Source organism: Apium graveolens, chromosome 7 (assembly GCF_009905375.1).
Source record: "Apium graveolens cultivar Ventura chromosome 7, ASM990537v1, whole genome shotgun sequence".
Lineage (NCBI taxonomy): Eukaryota > Viridiplantae > Streptophyta > Magnoliopsida > Apiales > Apiaceae > Apium > Apium graveolens.
The window spans coordinates 220,798,145-220,818,498 of NC_133653.1; the positions used below are offsets into that span (position 1 = coordinate 220,798,145).

General features: G+C 36.8%; 1 protein-coding gene across 1 annotated transcript; it reads left to right on the forward strand.

The window, feature by feature from the left end:
• The first annotated feature begins 3,268 nt into the window (after nt 1-3,268).
• LOC141670509 (aminopeptidase M1) lies at nt 3,269-20,250 on the forward strand. The gene is made up of 19 exons (XM_074476400.1): nt 3,269-3,637; nt 4,570-4,715; nt 5,431-5,533; nt 6,571-6,757; nt 6,843-6,936; nt 7,109-7,262; nt 7,392-7,496; nt 7,579-7,695; nt 7,855-7,968; nt 15,546-15,728; nt 15,858-16,176; nt 16,263-16,384; nt 16,487-16,584; nt 17,574-17,751; nt 17,833-17,947; nt 18,032-18,099; nt 18,198-18,272; nt 19,216-19,293; nt 19,767-20,250. Exons 1-19 carry the CDS (start codon nt 3,413-3,415, stop codon nt 19,950-19,952), a joined length of 2,667 nt encoding a protein of 888 aa, XP_074332501.1. The 5' UTR covers nt 3,269-3,412; the 3' UTR covers nt 19,953-20,250.
• The last annotated feature ends 104 nt before the right edge of the window (nt 20,251-20,354 follow it).

Sequence of the window (20,354 nt, forward strand, 5' to 3'; positions counted from 1 at the left end):
AATAATGTTAACTTTCTTTACAGAAGGTTTTATTTGATAATAATCATAGTACAAACTATGATATTCCTTACAAGTATAAATGGGATGCCATAAACTACCACAATGAAAACAAGGATTTTTTTGGCTTATATCTAACAGACTGACTCTTAACTCCTGATTTTGAAGGTAAGGAGTTTATATTCTTATTCTTCTTGCAAAAAGAAGCCAGATGGTTAGAATTTCCACAGTTATGATATATTTTTCTAGGAGCATTAGGAACATGCTTATAATTGTTACTTTTTCTCACACCTTCCTTTCCATTCCTGTTTTTCCTAGGTGGATTTACCTTGTTTACATTCTTAACATCTTTCATCTTATGCTTAAGCTGCTTCTTTGTCATTAAGCCTATATTAACTTCAGTTGGCTTATCCTGTTTAGGTTTGTCAGAAGTTACTTTCTCCTTAACTTCTGATTTATCAATATCAGACTTTGCAGTTACAAACTTAACAGGATTTACCTTTGGTTTTTGTTTAACAACTATAGGTTCAGTTTCTACAGTTCCCTTAATGTTCTTACCATCTCCATAACCTAAGCCCTCTTTCAAGTTTCCACTACTAAGAATATCCTGAGTTGCTTTACTAGAGTTAGTCCAAGTCCTGATAATCTCTCTTTCCTTTTCTAACTCAGTTTTTAGATATTCATTCATTTATAACACTTCATCCTTAACATAAAAGGCATCATCTCTATCTTTCTGAGTTTGATGGAACATGACTAACTCTTTTTCTAAATAATCATTCCTCTTTTTATAAGCAAGATTTTCAGAAGTTAATCTTTCACATGTTAAAGTTTGATCTTTATAACTAATGAACATGGTTTTAAGATATCTTCTCAACTCAGTAATATCATCAGTATGAAAGACATTAGTAGTTTGAGGTACCTTTAAGTCAACAGTATCAGAACTGCTATCAGCATTTGCCATCAAGGCATAGTTTTCCTCATTCTCAGAATCTGAAGCATATGACCAGCTTTTCTTCATTGTGACAAGAGCCTTGCCTTTGTCACTTTTCCCTTTTCTGCAATCTGGATATATGTGGTCTTTCTCACCACAATTATAGCATTTAACATTTGAGTAATCTCCTCTGTCAGACTTTCCTCCTTTGCATTCAGATTTTCTGAAACCTTTTTTTTAAGAACTTGCACCTTTCCTGGAAAACTTCTTTCCTCTTCTGAATTTCCTGTATATAATCTTTGTGATTCCTTTCACCATAAGAGCACACAGCTTCATCATCTCCTCATCATGGTCCATCTCAGGTATACTTTCAGTTTCTGAGTCATCATCACTATCAGAACTTGATGACTCAGTATTAGACTTTGTGATGAGAGCTTTTTCCTTGCCTTTTCTTGAGGCAGCTACTTTGGGACTTTCCTCCTCAGCCACAAAGGCAATTGTTCTTGACTTTCTTCCATTCCTCTTACTTCTTTGTTCCATCTCAAGTTCATGAGTCTTGAGCATCCCATAAATTTCATCAAGAGTTGTTTCATCAAGATTATAGTTGTCTCTTATTATTGTGGCCTTCAAATCCCATCTTTCAGGAAGAGCTAACATGAACTTAAGATTTAAATCTTCAATATCATACTTTTTGTCAACTAGTGACAAATCATTCAAGAGTTTGACAAAGCTATCATATAAATCAGTTAATGACTCATCAGGCTTTGAATCAAAGTGCTCATACTCTTGAGTGAGTATTGTCTTTCTGTTCTTCTTGATTGAATCAGTTCCCTGACACCTTATTTCCAAAGCATCCCATATCTCCTTTGCAGTCTTGTAGTTAATTACCCTGTTTGACATGACATTATCAATGGCACTATGCAGCAAGTGTCTTACCTTTGCATCCTTTGCAATCGATGAGATATCTTCAGTAGTATAATCACTTTTCTCCTTTGGTACAGACTTTGCTGGCTGACCTGCAACTTCCACAGAGAGTTTGGTTGGCATATGTGGTCCTTCATAAATCCTGTCGAGATATTCTGGATCTGTAACTTCCAGAAAAATAGCCATCTTTACTTTCCATATGGAATACTCAGAAGGTTTCAACATTGGAACTCTTATTGTCTCATATCGACTATGAGTTACAGTTTTTGGAGGTTCTTCAGTTTTGGTGGGCTTGGTCGGAGTTTCTTCTTCAGACATGATTGATTTTGGATCTTAAACTGTTTGTGTGTTAACAGAAGGCTCTGATACCACTTGTTAGGTCACACACACTGTAGAAAGGAGTTGAATACAGTGTTTAGCACAATCAAATCGAATATAAAAATTTAAGTAACAGAAAACAGATTTTATTCAACACAATAAACTCTGTTACAATATGGAACTGTCCTCTCTCAGTGATGAACAAATTACCACGAGAGCTGCTAGAGTTACAAAGAATAATAACTTCGATAATCTTAACACTTATAGTGTAAACTCTATGCCTGTGTTTATATACTACACATTTACAAGATAATCTTCTAATTGATATGGAATATAATTCTGCTTCCTAAAATATATCAACTAGTTATTTTTTTTTTCCAAGTATTCTATTCTTTATAGAATTCCTTCTTCATGCACAATTCTTTCTGTCTTAGTCTCGATCTTCTTTCCTTTCAATCAGCCGTCTGCCTTATCTGAAAGTCATCTTAAGTCCTGATATTATCTACTGATAAATATCTTCTGAACCTTAAGTTCTGATAACTTAAGTTCTGATATCTTAAGTTCTGTCTTCAGTATAAGTGCTGATTTCCAGGTAAGTACTGATTTGTCCTGTTAGATAAGATCTGAAAACTAAACACAAATCATATTACACATGACATTATCAAATATATCTAACACCCATTTTCTAAATATAACATTATCTAATATATACTCCCTCCGTCCCAACCAATTCTTTATGCACGAAGGTTAAAAAATATGTATAAAGCAGTGAAAAAGAGAAATAAAAGTGTGTGAAATGGTGGGACCCATTGATTTTTAATGTATAAAAGGGAGATAATAAAGTAAAAGTAGTGTGAAAAGACTGGAAAAGTGGTGAGACCCATTAACTATTTTGGGTAAGTTTTGAAATATAAAAAATTGGATGAGATATCGAAAAAGAAAACCGTAAAGAAATGGTCGGGACTGAGGGAGTATAAATTTATTCGAGAAATTATTTTCATATATATATGTCCGGGCCTCTGATTTTACGCCGGTTATTTATTTATTTACCAAATAAATCCTATCGAAAAAATATATGCTTTTTAATGGAGTTATACTAGCAGTACACTTCAAACCAAACCGAATCAACACATTTTTCGCACAAACCCAACCCAAACTCGGTATAAAAACATCCACAACACTCTCGATCTGTATCTATAATTATACACACACTCTTCACTTGTCATCGTAACTGCATAATCAATGGAGCAAAAGCATCAACAATTTCGAGGTCAAGCTAGGTTACCTAAGTTCGCAGTTCCTAAAAGCTATGATATTAAGCTTAAGCCTGATTTAGACGCCTGTAAATTCTCCGGCACGGTTGAGATCGCCGTCGATGTCGTCGGAGACACTAAGTTTCTCGTTCTCAATGCTGCGGAGCTTGATGTTGACTCTAAGTCGGTTGTATTTCGATCGCAGGCTTCGAAAGTATTATTTCTTACTGTTTTTGATTGGTTTTTGTTAGAGGTTGTGGAATTTTAGGTTTGTTAGGTTCAGTGTTATGCTTTGATAATATTGTTGATTCGAGTAAGTTTGACGGTATATTTATTTGTTAGGTTCTAATTCGGTTAAATTTTGATCATGAGGCACTTCTGAAGTTGATTTATATATTTGATTGTTTTTTGTTGGAGGTAGTGTAATGTTATGTTTGTTGTGTGGTTAGATTGTGTGATTATTGTTGTGATCACACTTGATGTTGATAGGAGTAGGTTTAGTGTTATGCTTTGATTATATTGTTGATACGAGTAAGTATGACTTTATATTTATATGTTAGATTGTAATTCGGTTATATTTTGATCACGAGGCACTTCGAAATTATGATTTTATATATTTGATTGATTTTGTTTGGAGGTAGTGTAATGTTAGGTTTGTTGTGTGGTTAGATGGTGTGATTATTGTTCAGATTACGCGTAATGTTGATAACGGTAGGTGTTATGTTATATTTTTTTGTTGATTGACTGATTAATTGTTGTGTTTTAGTAGAGTGTGCATAGTAATATTTTTTCTTGGTCCTAACATGCATACATGACAAAAAGAGTCAGCCTCGATGTGTTAATACTATTTACGGTCCCAACGCAATAAATGAAAAAGTGTGTTTTTAACCTCGACAAATTATTAGTGTTGAGTAAAAAAAGTTTCTCGTTCCTAAGGTATTAAAATTAAGGTTTTGCTGTGATGATGATGATGATAATTTGAGTTTATATATGCAAAAGGATGACTAAAGGCTTAGGGTTGTTATTTCAACAGTTATAAATATTGATATGGGTAAACTTTATACATTATACAGGCTCAATAATTTTAATTTAGTGTTTTGATGAGTTTATTGAATAGTTTGTATGTCGTTGTATCGTTTCATTAAGGTGTTGGAAGCGAAGGAGGTAGAATTGTTTGAAGATGATGAGATTATGGTGGCGGAGTTTGGCGAGAGTCTTCCACTTGGAGTTGGAGTTTTGTGTATTTCCTTTAATGGAACACTGAATGATAAGATGAAGGGATTTTACAGAAGGTTAGTTACCCACTTACCCTGCCACTTGAATTGTTTTTGTTTTTGTTTTTGCTATAGTTGTTTTTAATTATATTTGTATAATACAGGACCTGCCTACAATAAATATTAAATCAATCCTATTTACTTCCCAATTGTCACAAACGAATATGGGAAAAATGCCTATAATATCAATAATACACAAAATAGGGTTCAAACTTCAAAATCACCATAATTTTGTGAAGCTGTACAAAATAGCACACATTTTGCACATGTGGGACCCACATTAATTTTTTATTGCTCTTAGTGTTGAAGTTAGCTTTTTTTTTGTTAAAGTTTTTTTTTTTAAGTAGACTCATGCACGCCCAGGGCTCGAACCCTTGACCTCCTCTAGAGGAGGCCATCACTGCACCAACCCTTTGTTGGCTTACTTTTTGACAATCTATTAAACACTTAAACTTACTTAATGCTTTTTTGTGGAGTCGAGGTTGAATATCTACAGTCTTTGTAGTTAATCACTGTGATGTCACAAATTATGTGTTTCCTATCCTTACAGTAAGTATGAACACAACGGGGAAAAGAAGAATATGGCCGTGACACAGTTTGAATGTTGGCTTACTTTTTGACAATCTATTAAACACTTAAACTTACTTAATGCTTTTTTGAGGAGTCGAGGTTGAATATCTACAGTCTTTGTAGTTAATCACTGTGATGTCACAAATTATGTGTTTCCTTGCAGTAAGTATGAACACAACGGGGAAAAGAAGAATATGGCCGTGACACAGTTTGAACCTGCTGATGCCCGGAAGTGCTTCCCATGTTGGGATGAACCTGCTTGTAAGGTATATATCTCCTGTCTTTGTATTTATGTATACTTGTCCGCATGCGTGTTTCAAAGTCTGCAGCTGTATGAATTCCTGCTGTACTTTCCAATTAATACTTTTAGTTTTTCTATATTTAGAAATAGCTTGCAATTGCTCTTAAAACAACTGAAGTACAAGAATTCCGATCCCATTTAATCATGAGTTTTGAAGGTATTGCAAGTTGTATCCTTTGTATATTCAGCTGCACTATTAGCATTTCAGGCCTAATGGCTAGTAGTGACACCTCATTTTTAAGCCTATGCACTCAAGTCCCTAAGCCAAAAACATAATGTAATTCCAGTTGAGGAAGTTCATGATGATAAAAGGTGTCATAAAATACAGTCAGATTTTTATATGTGTGTTAACACTTATCATCCAGTTGGTGCGAGCACAACCTAACAACATACTTTTTTCAATATGTTTTAAACTGTCTTCCTAGTTTACACTTCGGTCTTCGGGTATAAAGTATAATTCATAAACCCATGTTATATTATCTGAATGTCTGACTAGTCCTCTGCCTCCAGACCTAATTTCTATTGTATTGTACATGTACACATTATTGACCATAGAGCAGAGGCAAAAATACATTTAAAATCAGTCACATCACACTTATTGTTAACCTCGTTATTTGACACATTTGTTCATATAGATACTTTGTGATGTTTGAGAAGATTTATATTAGGATACGATTGAATTTTTTTCCCAAAACAAGCCCCATCACGAAAGATAAAGAGTAGATCGGGTATATTTGGACCTTTTTACTCCCCCGTGATGCAGGAGTCTACAGAGTACAAGTTATACTATTTAAGTTTTAGCTGTAAATATGGATAAGGGGTAACCTACATTTTGAGCATTAGAAGCTAAGAGTTTCGTTTTTGCCTATACAAGTACTAGTACAGAGTTATCCAAGTCAATAAATGTATCTGCTAAATCTATAATATCGTTTTTATTCTGACATCTTCAAGTTTAACTTAAATAGGAAAACCTGTATTCATTGTAGTTACTTGTATTTTCAGGCTACCTTTAAAATCACTCTAGAAGTGCCATCTGAACTAGTAGCTCTTTCAAACATGCCAATTGTTGAAGAGAAGGTGAATGGCAATCTAAAAATTGTTCAGTATCAGGAATCACCAATCATGTCTACATATTTAGTGGCTGTAGTGGTTGGTTTGTTTGATTATGTTGAAGACCATACACCGGATGGTAAATCCGTGAAATACCTTACATAGGTTCTTTTGTTATGTTACCTAAGCTTGGTTCTTGACAAAGCACTCCCATCATCATGCAGGAGTTAAAGTCCGCGTATACTGCCAAGTTGGAAAGGCATATCAAGGGAAGTTTGCTTTACATGTTGCTGTTAAAACACTTGGCTTGTATAAAGAGTATGTTCTAAAATTTCTTTATGCTGCCATATCACTTTGCATCAGTAAATTCTGTTCCTGTTGCCTATTGTTTTTTCCTTCTTACATGCTTACTGATAAGATGTCCTTTTAAAAAAAAATTAGTTAATTAGATGCTTTAGAAATATAACATGTTGGCACCAAACTCGCACAGGTACTTCGCAGTTCCCTATTCACTACCCAAATTGGACATGATTGCAATTCCTGACTTTGCTGCTGGGGCTATGGAAAATTATGGTCTAGTTACATACAGGGAAACAGCTTTGCTTTTTGATGAAAAGCACTCTGCAGCTGCTAACAAGCAAAGGGTAATTTGGCACAGGCGAAAAGTTGATTTTGATCAAGAAGCTACTTCCTGATCTTTCCCATGAATATTTTCTATTCTCTTTCCAGCTAAATTTGTAACTCTTAGAAGTGTGTGTATTGTATATATGCAGGTTGCAACTGTGGTAGCCCATGAGCTTGCACACCAGTGGTTTGGCAATCTTGTGACAATGGAATGGTGGACACACCTGTGGCTGAATGAGGGTTTTGCAACATGGGTAGCTATTGAACCTATATGTGGCTTAATTTTACCAATATTTTGCTGTTAAAATTTTTAACAAGAAACCTAATTGTGGTCAGGTGAGCTATTTAGCAACTGATAGTTTGTTCCCGGAATGGCAAATTTGGAATCAGTTTCTTGATGAAAGCACTGAAGGTCTTCGCTTGGATGGTCTTGCAGAATCGCACCCTATTGAAGTAAATACCAACAAACACCGACACCATCATGCTTCCTTTTTGTTTTTTTGTTAAAAAATAAATGTATCTGTAAATCTGTACTGTAGAGTTTGTGTTGGGATCTCTGTTCTTGTAGTTATAAAAAATGGCTTACAGCTGACTTGCAAACAATTTATCCAGGTAGAGGTTAATCATGCGGGTGAAATTGATGAAATATTTGACGCAATCAGTTACAGAAAGGGGGCATCTGTTATCCGGATGTTGCAGAGCTATTTGGGCGCTGAAACTTTTCAGGTTAGTTTGGTTCGGTTTATTAAGATCCTTTTCTAGTTTCTACTTGATTAGATAAACCATTTAACCTGTTTTAAATTTATTTGTTGGACTGCATATTTATACTTTTGCTTTATATGTAAATATTATAGGTGTATATTGTCAGGAACTGGCTGATTCCTGAACTGTTTTGCATCGATTTTGGTGTTTTCTGTGTTTATAAGTAATGCAACAGCTAGATAGAGAATAAGAGCAGATCAGAAGAGAAATGAGAGAGATTAGACAGAGATCAGAGTGAGCAGAGGATAAAGGGTCTGGAGAGAGAATGAGAGAGAAGAAGCAGTTATAGAGAGAGAAGAGAATTGTGGCAAAGCCATTTTCATATCATTTTACATATTCTGAAAAGTAACCTTGCAATTCCATTTATACTGGTCTGCAAATGTAACTAACTCAGCAATTGCCATACGTCCATACCACCCTTATTGACCTGATGCTACTATCTCAGTATAGCTGTATAGTATGTAATGCACTAACTAGTTTACCACAACAATCATAGAGATTAACAGAATCAAAGACTGAATTGGATTTCAAAACCTAGTAGATATGAGATTAAGGTTTAATATGATAAGATAGGTTATGAGCTTTCGAGAGGCCCAATACTCTCCACACACAAGGATACGTTTACAAATTAGCTGAATGCCCTAATTCTATCTTGACGCCCCTTTTTGTCTATCCCCCATCACAATTCCCATTTTGCCCTCCTTTTGCTGTTATCCTCCGTTTACCCCTTGACCCTCCTGGTTGACTGGTTGTGTGGCATTTACTGTTCTGCCCTTTCCCTTCTTTCTTGAATACGTTATTACCTTATTCGTGTTTGCTTGATTTATCACATTACCCCCTTCCCAAAGATTCACCTTGTCCTCAAGGTGGAAGGTAGGAAACTGATGCTGTATCACCTCCACATCTTCCCAGGTTGCTTCTGAAATTGGGGTATCTTTCCATTTCAACAGTGCTTCCCAACGAAGCTCACTGCCCTTTGTGACTTGTCGTACATTTAGTAGTTGATCAGGTTCCATCACAATTTCTAGTTCTGCAGATAGGTGAGCTGGTAAAGTTGATGATTTCTCTGCAGTGCCAATTGCTTGTTTTAACTGGGAAACGTGAAAGACCGGATGGATTTTGCTGTACTCTGGCAATTCTAACTTGTAAGCAACTCTGCCCACTCTCTGAAGAACACGAAATGCCCCATAAAATCTGGCAGCTAGTTTTTCAAACGGCCTTTTTGCCAAAGAACGTTGACGATACGGTTGTAATTTGAGATAAACAAAGTCATTTACACCAAATTCAACCTCATGTCGTTTAGAATCAGCCGCGTGCTTCATAACCTGTTGGGCCTTCATCAAATTCACCTGAAGATCATCCAGGATCGCATCTCTTTCTTGGAGCAATTCTTCCAAGCTGTTTACAGGTGTTTGTCCTGCCCTAAGGCGTATGATATGGGGGGATCTCTGCCATACAAGATCTTGAAAGGACTGAACTTGGTTGAACAATGAGGGGCACTATTATAAGAGAACTCAGCCCATGGTAACCACTGTGCCCAGGTCTTAGGTTTGTTCCCCACAAAACAACGTAAATATGTCTCTAGAGATTTGTTTACTATTTCCGTCTGACCATCCGTTTGTGGATGGTACGACATACTCTTCTTTAATTCTGTTCCATGTAGCTTGAACAGCTCCTTCCAAAATATACTTAGAAAAATTCGATCACGATCCGAGACAATCGACGTTGGGAAACCATGTAGTCATACCACTTCTTTAATAAACACAGCTGTTATGGTTGCAGCATCAAAAGGGTGACGGATGCCAATGAAATGGGCGTATTTTGATAATCGATCCACCACAACTAATATGGCATTAACCCCTTTGGACAACGGCAATCCTTCTACGAAGTCCATTGACAATTCATCCCACACCCTTGTCGGTAGGGGTAATGGTTGTAGTAACCCAGCTGGAGATTGCTGGGATGCTTTTTGTTGTTGACACACCGAGCAGCGTTGAACATAAAATGCCACATCCTTACGCAAACCCATCCAATACCAGTCAGTTGTCAGGCGTAGATAAGTTTTTAAATCTCTTGAATGTCCCCCATCAATGAGTCGTGGTACTCTTTCAATAAGCTTGCACGTAGGGTTGATTTTCGGGGTACAACACAACGACCCTTGTAGAACAGACGTCCACCCACCACACTAAAATTCTTATGTTCTTTGTCACCCGAGTTTAGTTCTTTAATGATAGTTTGAATCTCTGTATCCTCTTCAATCTCTTTTAGCAACCTTCCCCTTGACACCTCAGTGAATGACACTAATGCATTTAACACTACCTCTCCGTTTTGTTTTCGCGAGAGTGCATCTGCAACTCTATTTGATGTGCCAGGCCTGAACTGAATCTCGAAATCGAACCTAATAATTTGGTGACCCATCTTTGATACTCATGATTAATCTCCCGCTGTTGTGTAAGAAAACGCAGGCTTTGTTGTCTGACCTGATGACAAAATGGCGTCCCAAAAGGTAATGCTTCCAGCGTTGAACAGCCATACAAATCGCGATTAATTCCTTCTCGTAAATTGATTTCTGTTGTGCTCGTACTCCTAACAATTTACTGAAATAAGCAACTGGCCTGTTATTTTGCATAAGTACCGCCCCAACACCAAAACCCGAAGCATCGGTTTCACAACGAAATCCTGTTGGAAATTTGGCATAACTAGCACAGAGGGTTTGATCATTGCTTCTTTTAACAACTGGAATGAATCTGAAGCAGCCTCACTCCAACCGAAACAATCTTTTTTGAGTTGCTCAGTCAAGAGTCGTGGCAGTTGAGCATAGTTTGCCACGAATTTCCGATAGTATCCCGTTAACCCCAAAAACCCTCTTAACTCCCGTAAATTCTTTGGCGGAGACCACTCCATAATTGCTTGAACTTTATCTCCATCAACTGCCACTCCATCTTTTGAAACCACATGTCCCAAATACCCAATCTTACTCTTTCCAAATTCACATTTTTTTAAGTTTGCAAATAATGAATTCTCTGATAATTTTTGTAGTACCAGTTGTACGTGTTTCACATGCTCCATTTCACTGCTACTGTACACGAGAATGTCGTCAAAGAAGACTAATACGAATTTTCTCAAAAATGGGCGAAAAACATCGTTCATTAACGACTGGAATGTAGCAGGCCCGTTCATTAACCCAAACGGCATAACGAGGATTTCATAATGCCCGTCATGTGTTCGGAATGCTGTTTTATGTGTATCTTTAGGCCTGACCAGAATCTGATGATAGCCAGCCCGTAAATCGAGTTTTGAAAATACTGTAGCACCATGAAGCTCGTCTAATAGCTCGTCAATAACAGGTATGGGATACTTGTCTAGAATAGTCTCCTTGTTTAGAGCCTGATAGTCGACACAAAAACGCCAAGACCCGTCCTTCTTGACGAGTAAAACTGGGCTTGAGTACGGACTAGTTGATGGCTTAATAATTCCAGCATCGAGCATTTCCTGAATTAAACGTTCTATCTCGTCTTTCTGACTTTGGGGATAGCGGTAGGGCCTTACTCCCACTGGATCACTACCTTTTCGAAGGACAATGGCATGCTCATGATTGCGACTCGGTGGAAGACCCCTTGGAATCTCAAACACCTGCCCATGTTTGTTAATAACTTCTGCTAAAAATTTAGGAATCACCTGTTTGTCCGTTGTTTCAGTTGACAACTCGTGCACCTTAGCCTCCATCCTACTGCTCTCTACCCAGTAACCTCCTCCTTCTTTCCGTAAGACCTGTAGCATTGCTTTTAAGGAAATCCGGGAGCGTGTTAGTGTTGGATCCCTGACCAATGTCACTGGTTCCCCCCTCATCTCGAATTTCATAACTTGGGTTTTCCAATTTGTTAAAACCATTCCCAATTTTTCTAACCATTGTATTCCCAATATCACATCAGAACTTCCTAATTTCAGCGGTAAAAAATCTTCCACTACTTCAATACCCCCATCTAGTTGCAAAATCACTGCTCGACACACTCCTCCATGAATGGCCTCCCCATTACCAAGTGGCACCCCAAAACCACCTGATTTAACAACTGGAATTCCAACGGAGGCCATAGTTTCCAAGGATATAAAATTGTGTGTGGCCCCAGGATCAATCATCACAACCACCTCATGATCCCCAATCAACCCCTTTAATTTCATTGTTTTTGGATTAGAGAGTCCTATAACAGAATTTAGAGAGCTCTTCAGTTGGTGATGGTGGATTGTCACTTTCGTCGCCATCAGTTTCCCCTTCTTCTTCCTCGATTAGCATTACATTCAATTCTCTTTTTTTGCACCTATGTCCAACCATCCATTTAGCATCACACCGGTATGTGTGGTTGAAACAATGGAGTTAGGAGACTGTACTGAAGCCTGAGATTCCGGAGATCGAGGACTCCAATTTCAAATTATTGATGGACTAGTTTGGGACCCCATTCCAAACGGAGTTACTGCTGTTGAACCTCTACTGTATGTGGAAACTGATCCTGTCCTGAATGAATTCACTACGCTTTTCCGCGCATTTGAAATCTGTAGCTTCTCTTCAACACGAACAGCTAACTCCATAGCCTGTTCCAAACTCATTGGATGTAGCAGTCGTACCTCAGCCTTAATCTCATCCTTTAACCCATTTATGAAATGCCCCTTCAACATATCTTCAGACACTTGTTCTAATGGAGCTGCGGTCTCGATGAATTTACGCCTGTATTCATTCACCATCGACGTTTGAGTCGTCGCGAGCCATTGTTCGTATAGTGACCCCCCACTCATTGAACGAAACTGCCTCAGTATAAACACCTTCAAATCATTCCATCTTCTAATTGGATGCCTTTTATTTTCCCACTGATATCATCTCAAAGCGTCCCCATCCATGGCAACTGCTACTGCCTCCAACATCTCAGCCTCCGTTAACTTATAAAAATTGAAATACCTTTCTACCCGGAGTATCCACCCGTCCGGATCTGTGCCATCAAAGATTGGCATATCTAATTTCCTGTATTTCCAATTTCCACTTCCCCCACCAGGACCTCCTCCAGATCCACCACCAACATTTCCTCCTGCAAAACTTCGAGCACCCACACCCGACCCTGTTTCATTCAACCCAAAAGCTCCATTCCCCAGACCCATTAACACCGACTCCAGATTATTCACACTTCCTTCACCCACTTCCGGAATTGGTACTTGAAACGCATTCAAACTAGTAATAGCAGAACGTACCTCGTTTTGGAATTTAAGTTGCTCGTTTCTCATCGTGTTGATTAGAGACTCATGATACTCCTTACTCCAATGATACTCCCTACTCCGACTGACCCGCCCTTCTAATCTTCCTGCCACAGCTTCGACATCGGCATTCAGTTTTTTTGTCACTTTTCCTTGCCCTTCCATCAAAACTTCGGTCAATGAGTGGCGCATAGCTTCCATTCCTTTTTCAACCGCCTTCTCAACCATCCCTTGTATCGACTGTTCCAGATCTACGAGTTTTGCTTCCATCGCTTCCAACCGTTGCACCGTTGTGGGAGGACCCATTCGATCTCAATGCTCTGATACCACTTGTAATGCACTAACTAGTTTACCACAACAATCATAGAGATTAACAGAATCAAAGACTGAATTGGATTTCAAAACCTAGTAGATATGAGATTAAGGTTTAATATGATAAGATAGGTTATGAGCTTTCGAGAGGCCCAATACTCTCCACACACAAGGATACGTTTACAAATTAGCTGAATGCCCTAATTCTATCTTGACGCCCCTTTTTGTCTATCCCCCATCACAATTCCCATTTTGCCCTCCTTTTGTTGTTATCCTCCGTTTACCCCTTGACCCTCCTGGCTGACTGGTTGTGTGGCATTTACTGTTCTGCCCTTTCCCTTCTTTCTTGAATACGTTATTACCTTATTCGTGTTTGCTTGATTTATCACATAGTACTAATAAGGCTCTCATCTTAACATACTACGATTACTATATTACTGCTGCATTCCTGGCATATACTCTTAGTAGAAGTCTTTCACATTCAAATTCACTCCTCGGATCATGCTATTGTTATGAGATATGTCGAATTGATTCTTTAAATAGTTAAAAGACAAAAACTTGGTTTTCTACAATTTGAAAATGAATTTCTACAAACAATTGAAGAGGTACAACCGTACAACCTAATGAAATTGAGATCCTACAAGGATATTCCAAGACTCTTGTTGGTAAAGTTAAGTGCCTCTAATGGTCGTTTACAGTGATGTTCTTTTCTTAACTTGTTTTTTTTTTATTCACGGTTTTCGATTGCTTATTAATTGATGGCTTTGCGAGTTAAGATCATTCTTAGGTATGGTATTCTGTTTTAGGCCATTGGGAACTTTACCATAGTACCGAACTCGAGGTTGGTGTTTTCCAAAGGAGGCAGTGAGGACCAAAGTAACAATTTATTATTGATTATTGAATCATTGTTATTTATTTTGTACTATATTAAGTTATCTATTGAATTAAATAATTACCAGGAATGTTTTATAATCAAGAATTATTAAATTGGTTCACTTTTTGTCGGGAATAAGTTTTTTGAGATTAATATTGGTTAGAATTGGTCAGGCCTAGTAATAATAAAGTTGTAATCCTTTGTTTGGGTTCATTCCAGATTAGTATGATCGTTGTATTATGACTTAGGTGTCATTTCAAGCTTTTGCAGCCTAAAATTTCTCGTCTCAAAGCCTTATTTTCTATTTTTTCTTGAACAAATTTCAAGCATTTTTTAACCTGTTCGGCATCATTTGATTTAATTTAGTAATGATTGGTTTTGTAATGACGGGGGTACTGAAAAAGCTACTTTGATTTAGGACGAATGGAGGCAGAAAGGGATTTTAGGTCTTAATATCCTTCTTATTGTTAAGGATCATTGATTTGGGACAAGAAATAAGAAGAAAAATTGATGGTATAAAAAGAGTGAAAAGATAGTGGATGGATTACGGTATGTTATAAAGGCTGCGCCTTGGCCACAACTATACGCTGAGGCTGCGCCTCGCTGCGCCTCGTGCGCCTTGGCGCGCTTTTAACAACATTGAAATTATCGTAATAACCGCATTCCCAATTTTTTTAATTGTTGAATCGCGACTTAAACTGCCGGTACGCTTTCCGGCTCGCAATGGCTCAAACGGGCAATTTTTTTAATTGTTGAAGGGAGGTATATGTTTCGATTATGAATTTCCCAACCATAATAGAAGGCAGATAAGTATTTTGATTGTGGAACACAGTTACACACCCTTATATAGATACACTTTTTATCTCTTATACCTTTGGTGAATAATTAGCACTACTAAACATCTGTTGTTGATTGACCCACCTATTTTTGCTTTACTTACTTCCAGTTGTTACATACACGTATTATGGTAACAGATATCTTTTCTACATGTTAATCGTTTTCCAAACTATTAATATTATTAATTGTTGGCTTTGCATGTGTCTGTGAGAATATCACTTGGTTTATTTATAAACTCGTGTACTTTACTTGCAATTTCTTTTGCTTTCTGGAAATATAGAGGGCGCTTGCTTCATACATAAATAAATATGCCTGCTCAAATGCCAAGACTGAAGACTTGTGGACTGTTCTTGAAAAGGAGTCTTCTGAACCTGTAAATATGCTGATGAATTCGTGGACCAAACAACAAGGCTATCCTGTTGTATCTGCCAAAGTCAAAGGCCAAACACTGGAATTTGAGCAGGTTCCCTCGTGTCTAAATTATCTATTTATATTATTCTGCCTTGTTTAATGGGAAATTTTTTGTTGAGCATTTGTAGATTTAGTCATTTTTCACTTTAATTTAATAAATTATGATCTATTTTAATTCCAGGCACGGTTCTTGTCAAGTGGTTCACAAGGGGATGGACAATGGATTGTTCCTGTAACGCTATGTTGCGGCTCATATGGTGCTCGTCAAAGTATCTTGTTTAAGGAAAAAACAAAATGTCTCGACATAAATGAATTATTGGGTTCCTCTTCTTCTCAAGGAAGTCTAATGGAGACCGGAAGTGGAGGGGACTCGGCATCTGCTTGGATAAAGCTTAATGTGGACCAATCAGGTTTTTATAGGGTAAAATACGATGAAGAATTATCGGCCAGACTTAGACATGCAATAGAGAGGAAATGTTTATCTGTTGCAGACAGATATGGTAATTCTAGTGCTTTAATATGAATGCTATAACTGATCATCGTTAGGATTGCATAAGTAACTGCAGTCGGTTTTCCTTCTCAACAGGCATCGTTGACGATGCGTTTGCCTTGTGTATGGCTTGCAACCAGTCCTTGACATCACTGCTGACCTTGATGGGTGCTTTCAGGGAGGAATTGGATTACACTGTTTTGTCAAACTTGATAACGGTACAATTTCTCTCGACTCAATTTTGTTTTGCTTCAAGAATTATCATTTTCAAGATCTGAATTTTAATATTTGTACGTCACTTACTATTCATTTTTCTGCAGATAAGTTATAAAGTTGCTAGGATCGCAGCTGATGGTGCTCCTCAATTGATAAATGAGATAAAACAGTTTCTCATTAATCTATTTCAGAATTCGGCAGAGTAAACTTCTTCTTTAATATCAATTATCAATACATATCTTGCATTTTAATTTGATCTATTCTGTGGTTGATACTTGAAATGAAGAGTTTAAGCACAATATTAACATATATATAACTATCAAACTGAGACAACAGTGAGAAGATTTGATCTAGTATTATGTATGTGTGAAATGGGTGCCAAAGATCAATAGAAATTCAAAGAGTCTCGTGATTAGTAGTTTTTAGTAAATTTCTCATGGAATAACTATAGAGATAAAAATAATTCATGGTGACTGTTTTATTATTGCACACTTGGTTACTTCCCGATCCCCATATTGAAGTGCCCTATATATTTCATTTTGACACCAATGTTATTTTATCCCCATACACATTCTTTATACTAATTTGGAATCTTTAAGCATACGTAGACGAATTAACAATATGTAAGTAGTGTAGGCTTGTCATAGAAATTTTATGTTAATGTGAAAAAAAGTGATGTCTTGAGATTAGAAAAAATATGACCAGCTTTGAAGTGGGACTACTATCTTGATCATTCTGGTGGGATAAGTACAATTTTAGTCCTGAGCAAGCCTTGAAAAAATTTACGTGTTCCCCATATCTACAGCTTTAGCATTCCCTTGTCTTCTTAATGGACTCCTCGTCGTAAATTCACCATTTTGGAGCTATGTTATTGTTGAAAGTTGAGACGATTCACATTGGTCCATATACTGCTTCTACTTGACATATATGTGCTCTGGATGTAATATTTGTGAAGAGGCAAGGCAAAAAAGGAATAGGACTTGCTACATTTTTAAATTCTGTCAAACATGAAATTTGAACAAAGATATTTCAAGATCAAGGGGCTGTTGGCAATTTTGGCTTGTTTAGTTGTTTGTGTGAGGTCGCTTCTAATGATTAGTTGCAGGTCTAATACCTTCAGTATTTATCTTCATGTTCTCTTTATGTCAAACTTATAATTGCTTTGTTTTTGTGCTGTTTATGTCTTATTAGGAGAATTGGTTGGGATACCAAGAAAGGAGAGAGCCATTTAGATGCGATGTTGAGAGGTGAGCTTTTAGCTGCCCTAGCTGCCTTTGGACATGATGAGACCATAGCGGAGGCAACCAAGCGCTTTCATGCATTCTTGAATGATAGAGAAACACCCCTTCTGCCTCCTGACATAAGAAGGGTGGGTTGATGCACACAAACTTGCTCCTTGGTCTTTAGTCCTTAGTAATGTATATAACATTTCTTACCTTCCGAGTTGCAGGCAGCATATACCGCAGTAATGCAGAGCGTAACCAAATCAAATCGTTCGAATTTCGAATCTCTCCTTAAGATTTATAGGGAGACAGATTTGAGCCAGGAGAAGACACGTATATTAGGTTGTACAATCACTATCAATATTTGAAGTGTTTCAAGAGTTATATATTGTAATGAATGACAACTGAAGTTTCCAATGTTTACAGGTTCTCTAGGATCATGTCGAGATCCTGAAATTATTCTTGAAGTACTAAACTTTTTGTTATCATCAGAGGTAATAGTCCTTTGATTGGTAAATAAGTTCAAGGTTTTGTACCTGAGAAATCTCAATTTTTACATGCCATATTAATTAGTATATGCCTTACTTCATAGGTTCGAAGTCAAGATATTGTTTTTGGACTTTCTGTGAGTCGGGAAGGACGTGAAATTGCTTGGAGCTGGATGAAGGTAACTTCACTACCAGCCATTATACAAGTAGAAATCCATAATGTATGTAAATATTAATGTGATTGACAATAGTAAGCAAATATACTAAAGAAAATAATCTGGCAACATCTTAAGGAGGTTACTGAAGAAGTGATTGTGTTAATGCAGCACTTTGTTTTGTAGTTAGTTGTGCCGAGTTTATAGGGAAGAATGGCACCATAAAATTACTGTTTGGGATTTTTATATAGTCCTAAAAAATTGTTTGTAGTTGTTAGTTAGTTGTGCTTTATGATTATATAATATATTGCCATTTCACAGTCTCACAAGTGTTGTTCCCTTGATATATCATGCAAATAATTTTGTCCAAAAAATTGATGTTCCAGGACTAGATACAACTAAAAGATCAATTCATATAAATTAACATTGAGCCCAGTCTGCACCCTTGTATATTCTATTGATTGGACCTGCCTAAATATTTTAATGATGACCTGTCTTGGTCTTATTAGCCAAACAGTCGAACACCATAAGTCCTGATTGACTGCCAACCTGGTATATCTTACTCCATTTAATTCTGACTCCCTAAGTTTCCTAGAGGATGGATCATGGTTCAAGTACATCTTCTCTATCTTTAGGTGTGCCACTCGTATTAGGATAAATTATACTTTTATCTTGGAAGAAAAATGTATCCTGTGCACTAATTTGAAACGATGGGGGTAAAAGTAAAGGATTAGACAGTCCGGAGTTTGTAGTTGTGGTTTCTGCAACATATATGTATTGAAAAAATTTAATGCAGACAAAATAAATAATATGCAGTTTGAGGTATGTATGTCATTACAAGGTCAACTATATTGCTCTTATTCAGGTGCACCGATTGTTAGAAATTCAATATATTTTATGTTGTCAAAAAAAGATAGAAATTATATTAATTTTTGTATTTTGAACCTTGCTGTTTGTTGGTATGCAGGAAAACTGGGATCACATTTCAAAAACTTTTGGTTCCGGATTTTTAATAACCCGATTTGTCAGCGCTTGCGTGTCACCAGTATGTTCTCTCCCTGTCCTATTTTAGATATGCATCCCATGTAATGGCTTAAAGCAAGTCCAATGCAAGATACAAAATAGCTATAGTTATTGCTATAATTTGACACCAAAAAGTGTCTTTTGATGCTAAAATAGGAATTCAACTCCAATACTAGATGCATTTTGAAACCAAATAACTTCTAATTTACCTAAATTTTGTCGTTTTACCCTAAGTTTCATTTAAAGCAATACAACATTCATCTCATTTATAGTAGTTTGATGATGTGACTAGATGCATAAATGGTTTCAAATTTAGAACTCAGGATGCATATTTGCATCCAAGTATAGAACTCCTTTGGAGTTGAAATTTTTGACATTTGGTTTTAAATTATAGAAATGACATCACTTATAGCATTGCATTGGAGTTGCTCTAATAGATAGATATTTTATTCTGATAGCAAATCTAACCCTTTTTCTAATGATTTTCTTCCTTAGTTCTCTTCCTTTGAGAAAGCAAAAGAAGTAGAAGAATTTTTTGCTACGCGTACCAAGCCTTCAATGACCAGAACCTTGAAGCAAAGCCTAGAGCGGGTTCACATAAATGCTAAATGGGTTGAGAGCATTCAGAATGAAAAACATCTCGCCGATGCAGTAAAGGAGCTTGCCTACAGGAAGTACTAACTTATACTCGGTTTTGTCAGCTGACCTGGCTTTTGCTCTTGCAACATGGTTTTCAATAACAGTCCAAGCTCGTGCTGCAATTGTACTCTCTTTCAAAAAGACATTTGCTCTTGCCAAATGGTTATCAGTAACATTCCACGTCGATGCAACAATCAGTATTGTACTTTAAACTATATTAATAAGTTCACGTAAACAAGTTCTAGTTTTTTTTAATTTAAACCTCTAAAGTGTCGTTTATCTGTTCTACAAACATCACACTTCTTACATGATTTTCATACATGTCTTTTCAGCTGCTTCATTCTTCTAGCCTTGGGGAAGATATATATATATATATATATATATATATATATATATATATATATATATATTTTAAGTTTTGGAGTTCTTTGTTTTCTTTTGTCA

Bases quoted from the DNA above. Each gene is read 5' to 3' on its own strand.
- LOC141670509 (XM_074476400.1), top strand. From the start codon at position 3,413: ATGGAGCAAAAGCATCAACAATTTCGAGGTCAAGCTAGGTTACCTAAG. The intron at 6,937-7,108 runs GTATGTTCTAAA...AAACTCGCACAG, and splicing joins ACACTTGGCTTGTATAAAGA to GTACTTCGCAGTTCCCTATT. The intron at 19,294-19,766 runs GTATGTTCTCTC...TTTCTTCCTTAG, and splicing joins TCAGCGCTTGCGTGTCACCA to TTCTCTTCCTTTGAGAAAGC.